Raw genomic sequence first — 7,677 nt, 5'->3', positions numbered from 1 at the left:
ATTCTCCTTTGGTTCATTACAATTTACTCAAGCCTAGTAACAGACACACTATTTCTGCACTGATCCATATATGTCCCTAGATTCAGATACCAAGAACATGCAAATGGACCATTTAAAAAAAAAAAATTAAATGTTTATTTTATGTCCTTATGGAATGAGTGACATAAAAAAAAAGGTAAAAAAAAAAAGTATGTTTTTTTTCTTCTTTTTATGGATGGAAGAGAGAGACGGGCAAAGAGCTGCATGCGGCTCGCGAGCCGCGGCTTGGCCACCCCTGATCTAGTCCATCATGACCCCGTCCCGCTCCGTGGCCCTCGTCCATCACGACCCCGTCCCGCTCCGTGGCCCTCGTCCATCACGACCCCGTCCCGCTCCGTGGCCCTCGTCCATCACGACCCCGCTCCGTGGCCCTCGTCCATCACGACCCCGCTCCGTGGCCCTCGTCCATCACGACCCCATCCCGCTCTGTGGCCCTCGTCCATCACGACCCCGTCCCGCTCCGTGGCCCTCGTCCATCACGACCCCGTCCCGCTCCGTGGCCCTCATCCTATCTCCTCTGCATCTGGTCCATCACCGCCCCGTGCCGCTGAATTCTTCTCATACTCCTCTCCTCATCCCCTTAATCTTGATGCGACCAGTTCAGGCAGGCAGGCCCTAGTTCCCCCTGAGCTCCTCCCAGCAGGCAGGCAGGCCGGCAGCTCCTGTGACAGGTGGCTCAGACCCAGACCTCATGGGAGAGCCAGGCTGTTGTCTTCATGCAGTGCAAATAGGTTACTTACTTAATACTTACTAGCCTTTTCTTTTACGAGTAATATACACACACACACACAGACACACAGACACACAGACACACAGACACACAACCGCAGGGCACAAGTGCTGTATTACCCCCTGGGGCCTATTTCTGTCGGTTATGGAAGATCAGATTAGGACGAGACACTTTGCCTTTGTGAAGCGAAGAAGAAACCCTTAGATTTCAAGCGAAGCTCGACTTTGTCTCTGTCTGCTCCCCTTTCGGACTACTAGTTTCCTCTCCTGGAAAGCTGTGGTTTTTGTTTTGGGGGTCTAGGAGAGAGAAGGACGGGGGGGGGGGGGGGGGGGTTGGGGGGGGGGGTATTAGTTTTGCAGGAAGGATGTGAGTTTGTCGAAGAGCTTTTTTGCACAAAGAAAATGTCCCTCATGGTCACCAAGGCGACGGCGGTTGCCAGATGGACCCCCCCTGTTCTGGTCCTCTGAATGCCAGCCGTGGGTTGGCAGAGACGGCTTTCATTCAGCATGTGGACTGATTTCATTTACTACTTGCATAGGATTGATAGACCGATCAAATTTAGACAAATCTGAATGTCAAGTGTTATTATGAATATCAAGCTGTTCTGTTCTACTCTACTCTACTCTACTCTACTCTACTCTACTCTACTCTACTCTACTCTACTCTACTCTACTCTACTCTGTTCTGTTCTGTTCTGCTCTGTTCTGTTCTGCTCTGTTCTGCTCTGTTCTACTGTGTTCTACTCTACTCTACTCTACTCTACTCTGTTCTACTCTGTTCTACTCTACTCTACTCTACTCTACTCTACTCTGTTCTACTCTGTTCTACTCTGTTCTACTCTACTCTGTTCTGTTCTCCTCTCCTCTCCTCTCCTCTCTCCTCTCTCCTCTCTCCTCTTCTCTCCTCTGCGCAGTCTGTCTGGTGATCATGTAAGATCATTCTGTATGGTGTCAGAGAGCCAAGGAGGGGCCCTGAGTGTGTGTGTGCGTGTCTGTGTGTGTGTGTGTTGGTGCATTGGGGTGTATAACAGAGGGAACAGTGTATGTCAGTGGGTGTGGTGATTGGCTTTGATATGATCTCATCATTTTGTGCTTGTGAGCTGCTGGTACTGCATGTTTTGTTCATACTTGTACTAGAAAGCGCTTGCTTTGTGCACGCGTTCATCTCGCCTGCTGAGTTAATCACTTAAGAAGCCAAAGCCAGGGATGTGGTGGTACTGAGGACTGGTGTATGGACCCTACTCACAGATGTGTCATAGCAGGGTAGAGGGTGTTCTTCTGCGTGACCTAGCCAGTAAGCCTGCATTGACGATAATAATAATAATAATAATAATAATAATAATAATAATAATATAATACACTTTATTTGTATAGCACCTTTCACAACAGAAAAAAGACAGGCCTAAAATGAGCACATAAAGTGCAGACATATAAAATCACAGTTTTTCCACATTAGGATCTAACATCCCAACAGGCCACCTTGTTTATGGGTTGATTCAGTTTTAAATAGACAATAATAAAAAGAGTAAGATAAAATAGACAGAGTAAAATAGTGCAAATAGTGCAGTGCAATAAAATTGTAGAATAGAATAGATTAAAAAAAGAATTTTAGTTTTGTTTACATTGCAATAAAATAGTCCTGGATTACTGTTCAACAGCTCAAAGTCGTATAATAATAATAATAACTAGACAATTCCGCACGGGGGAAATTGTGAAAGTGTGGGTGACGCCTGTGCACCGCCGGCCAACGGGGGAGAGGGTCTCTCGCGAGTCTCTATGACAAACGGTTCAAAGGATACAAAAAGGGGGCGCGGCCTAAGGATCGGGGGAGTGGTCAACATAGACCAATCAAAGAGGATATCCCTACTGAGTGTAATGACACAACCCGCAACACTATTACACTATTACACAATATTACACTATTACACACTATTACACACTATTACACACTATTACACACTATTACACTATTACACACTATTACACTATTACACACTATTACACTATTACACACTATTACACTATTACACTATTACACTATTACATACTATAACTCTATTACACTATTACACTATTACACACTATTGCACTATTACACTATTACACTATTACACACTATTACACTATTACACACTATTACACTATTACACTATTACACACTATTACACTATTACACTATTACACTATTACACACTATTACACTATTACACACTATTACACACTATTACACTATTACACTATTACACACTATTACACTATTACACTATTACACTATTACACACTATTACACTATTACACACTATTACACTATTACACTATTACACACTATTACACTATTACACACTATTACACTATTACACACTATTACACTATTACACACTATTACACTATTACACTATTACACACTATTACACTATTACACACTATTACACTATTACACTATTACACACTATTACACTATTACACTATTACACACTATTACACTATTACACACTATTACACACTATTACACTATTACACACTATTACACTATTACACACTATTACACTATTACACTATTACACACTATTACACTATTACACTATTACACACTATTACACTATTACACTATTAGACACTATTACACACTATTACACTATTACACTATTACACACTATTACACACTATTACACTATTACACTATTACACACTATTACACTATTACACACTATTACACTATTACACTATTACACACTATTACACTATTACACTATTACACACTATTACACACTATTACACTATTACACTATTACACACTATTACACTATTACACACTATTACACTATTACACTATTACACACTATTACACTATTACACCGAGTACAATGGCACAATCCGCAAGTCTCTACGACAAACGGTTCAAGAGATACACTGAGGGGGTGTGGCCTAAGGGGGCGTGGTCTAAGGATCGGGGGAGTGGTCAACATCGACCAATGAAAGGTGGTCAACATCGACCAATGGCACAATCCCCAAGTCTCTACGACAAACGGTTCAAGAGTTACACTGAGGGGGGGTGGCCTAAGGGGGCGTGGTCTAAGGATCGGGGGAGTGGTCAACATCGACCAATGAAAGGTGGTCAACAGGGGGAGTGGTCAACATCGACCAATGAAAGGTGGTCAACATCGACCAATGGCACAATCCGCAAGTCTCTACGACAAACGGTTCAAGAGATACACTGAGGGGGTGTGGCCTAAGGGGGCGTGGTCTAAGGATCGGGGGAGTGGTCAACATCGACCAATGAAAGGTGGTCAACATGGACCAATGAAAAATGAAAGAGGATATCCCTACTGAGTACAATGACACAACCCACAAGACAGAGGGCGCTGTCAGCAATTCAGTACTGCAACACAGTGATGGCCAATGATGGGTTAAGTGGATGATGTCATTGGCAGCTCAGCCACGAGCCACACAGCTGAACCAATCATGAGTGAGCCATGAGCCACACAGGTGAAGCAATCACTATGACTTGCATATTTTCTATCCAATGCATTTCTATGGAGGCAGATGCATGACTGCATTGTCACGTTGATTAAAAGAAAACTATAAGAGATGAAGCGTTGTGACGCGCACATGAGCACTACAACGAGTAGGCGAAGGGTTGTGCGCGATATTGTGGCATTCGTGCGATATTGTGGCACTCCTTCGGCGATCGGAACAGAAGGCTAAAAAATAGTGTGAAAAATGTGATTTCTAGAGGGCGATTGCATGGCGGTCAATGGGGAGGAGAACCTTCAAACAAATGGTCGTCAGTTGAGATAGAAATGTCCAATTCCATTTATTTTTCTTTTGTGAGCGGGATGACAGCCGTGTCATCGTTTTGATGTGTTTGTTTTATTTCTACGTCCAAAATTGAGATCACACTCGCAATTCACCCAAGGTAGGGGGAAAAAGATTATTTCAGCTGCTACACTCTAAAATGCAATGCATTCCCAATGGGACCGAAATTTTACCGTTTAAAGTCGATTCGTAGCCAGACGGTGCGGTGAAACTTTTACGGGTTCGAAGACCGCAATTGCCATAGGCAAGCCGCTCGTTTTGATACCTTTCACGTGTATGGTGCGCGAACGCTTACGTGTTGCAAAGTGTTCAAAGTGTTTGAAACTCTAAATTGCACTGTATTTCCGAAATTTTACCGTTTAAAGTCGATTCGTAGCCAGACGGTGCGGTGAAACTTTACGAGTTCGGAGACCGGTGTTGCCATAGGCAAGCCGCTCGTTTTGATACCTTTCACGTGTATGGGGCGCGAACGCTTACGTGTTGCAAAGTGTTTGCAAAATCGGTGGAATAAATAAATAAATAAATAAAAAGAGTATGGATATGTATAGTGTGGGTGGCAACCTGGCTTCGCCAGGTCACCCACACTAATAATAATAATAATAATAATAATAATAATAATAATAATAATAATAATAATAATAATAATAATAATAATAATAATAATAATAATATTTTATCTATTTTATATAGAGCTTTTCCAGATGCTCAAAGACGCTTTACATGGATAGAAGAGACAAAACTATGGCAAAACAAAAACAGAACAAAAATAATAAAAAATAAAATAAAACTGACAGAATTAGAGGTCAAAAGCAAGATTGAAAAGGTGGGTTTTGAGGGCTGATTTAAAAGATGTCAGGGTGTTTGCATCACGGATATGGCTGGGGAGGGCATTCCAGAGGGAGGGGGCAGCAGCAGCAAAGGCCCTGTCGCCCCAGGTCCGGAGCTTGGTCGTGGGAGGTGTTAGGAGGTTGGCATCAGCAGACCTAAGGCGACGGGTGGGCGTGTGACGGTGGAGGAGGTCGGACAAGTAGGGAGGGGGCAAGGTTGTTGAGGGCTTTAAATGTGATGAGAAGTATTTTAAATAGTAATAGTATCCAGCTGCATGCCCGAGAAGTAAAACCTGGACCGGACTTATTTTTTTGATGCACAGTCCCACCCAATCCAATCCAATGATGTGCAATACCATCCGATAGAGACGATAGGCGGCGGTATTTGCCCTTTTCGAGCTCAGACCCATTCCCAATGATAACGTCAGGCTGGATGGATAAAAAATGAATGGATATTGCTAATAAAAGAAATATCGATTAAAACCCAAGTTTTCTCAGGTTTTCCTGGGTCTTGGCACTCAACGCATGGCGAGTTAACCCGACTAATCTCGTGGTTGGCACTGAATGGGTTAAACGTTAATCTCGCGATAAAAAAATTGTGGCATTAAAAGAATGTTGTGTTTAATAACGTGTTAACTTTGACAGCCTTAGTAAAAACAAAACCATACGTTAACATGGAAGCTCAGACATTTCAAGCATCAACGATGTAACTTTCAGAATGAATTCAAAAACTAAAGAAATGGTGGTAATACCACATACTGTGTTGAGCCACCCTTAGATTCCGTCTGTCTGTCTGCCTGTCTGTCTGTCTGCCTGTCTGTCTGTCTGTCTGTCTGTCTGTCTGTCTGTCTGTCTGTCTCTCTCTCTCTCTCTCTCTCTCTCTCTCTCTCTCTCTCTCTCTCTCTCTCTCTCCTCTCTCTCTCTATTTCGATCTCTGTCTCTCTCTCTCGACTCTCTCTCTCCTCTATTTTGATCTGTCTATTTTCGATCTCTCTCTCTCTCTCTCTCTCTCTCTCTCTCTCTCTCTCTCTCTCTCCTGTCTCTCTCTCCTTCTGTCTCTCTCACTCTGTTTCTCTGTCTTTCTCTCTCTCTCTCTCTCTCTCTCTCTCTCTCTCTCTCTTAATCGAGGGTGCAGCATGGTGCAAACACACATGCACTTAAAGCCAAAATGGTTGACTACCGAGGGTTTTAGTAACCGTGGAAACTGCCTGTTGTCGTGTCACTGCTTTGTAAACTTGCCAACGAGAAGCTGTGGTTGTGGTACGACATCAAGAGCATGACGCACACACACACACGCACACACAGACACACACAGACACACACGCATGCACGCACGCAGACAGACAGACAGACAGACAGACGCAAGCTCACTCACTCATACACTTTTGACTTCCATCACTGAGACCACAGTCACTGTGACCACTGTGACCCAAAGGTCAGTGAATACCACGATCACAACACCAGAGGGAGTTCCACAAATCATGTTAAACCCAGATTCGGCTCAAACAAGGGACTAAACACGTTTAGCAATTATGCCACATCAATGTGGAACGCCCTACCCAAAGCTGTAAAGGAATGTGAATCACTACCCACTTTCAAAAACACTCTAAAAAAACACCTACGGGAGACTGCAATTCGAAACTGGCCCCTACAAATGTCCTAACCCAGTTGTACAGTAAATGACCAAGTATGGCATTGTCAGTATTCCAATGTACAGTGTACAGTGTCCCCCCCCCTACCCAACCCCCCCCCCCCCCCCACCTCCAATGTACAGCCCACACCCGCCCACCCAACCCCACCCCGCCCACCCAACCTCCTCCAATGTACAGTTTCTACGTCAAATGTATATACACTCTTCTTCTGGACACTTTTGTATCACAAACAGTACTGTATTTGCAAATCTGATATGTCATAAATGTATAGATGTAGCAGTACTGTCTATCTGTATGTCATGTATGTCATATATGTTATGATGAATTGAAAATGGGGGACCCTGATGTAAACAAGATGAAAGTCTTTCTCTGGTCTGCATCCCCTTAACAATTGTATGTATTGAGCTGTACTGTACTGTACCCATTCTGCAATCTGTTAATAAACTTTTCAATCAATCAACAGTCACATATATTTCCACCCTTTGTCACAAAGCTGTCTATTCCTGTATTAGTCACCCCCCCCCTCTGTAGTAGAGGACCCCCCCTCTGTAGTAGTCCCCCCCCCCCCCCCCCTCTGTAGTAGAGGACCCCCCCCTCGCCGAAATGCTTGCTTG

At 43.6% G+C, this 7,677-nt stretch overlaps 1 protein-coding gene across 1 annotated transcript in view; it reads left to right on the top strand.

The window, feature by feature from the left end:
• Positions 1–289: 289 nt before the first annotated feature.
• sbf1 (SET binding factor 1) overlaps positions 290–7,677 on the top strand; it is a gene marked incomplete at its 5' end in the record, with an annotated part of 194,434 nt that continues 187,046 nt past the window's right edge. Inside the window, one exon of the mRNA XM_084330919.1 lies at positions 290–580. Coding sequence (XP_084187045.1) covers positions 290–580 — 291 coding nt within the window. The remainder of the gene's footprint in view (positions 581–7,677) is intronic.

This window comes from Notolepis coatsorum (assembly GCF_963971535.1).
Source record: "Notolepis coatsorum genome assembly, chromosome: 15".
Lineage (NCBI taxonomy): Eukaryota > Metazoa > Chordata > Actinopteri > Aulopiformes > Paralepididae > Notolepis > Notolepis coatsorum.
The sequence above is the reverse complement of the archived record's forward strand: the minus strand, read 5'-3'. Positions and strand labels throughout refer to the sequence as shown.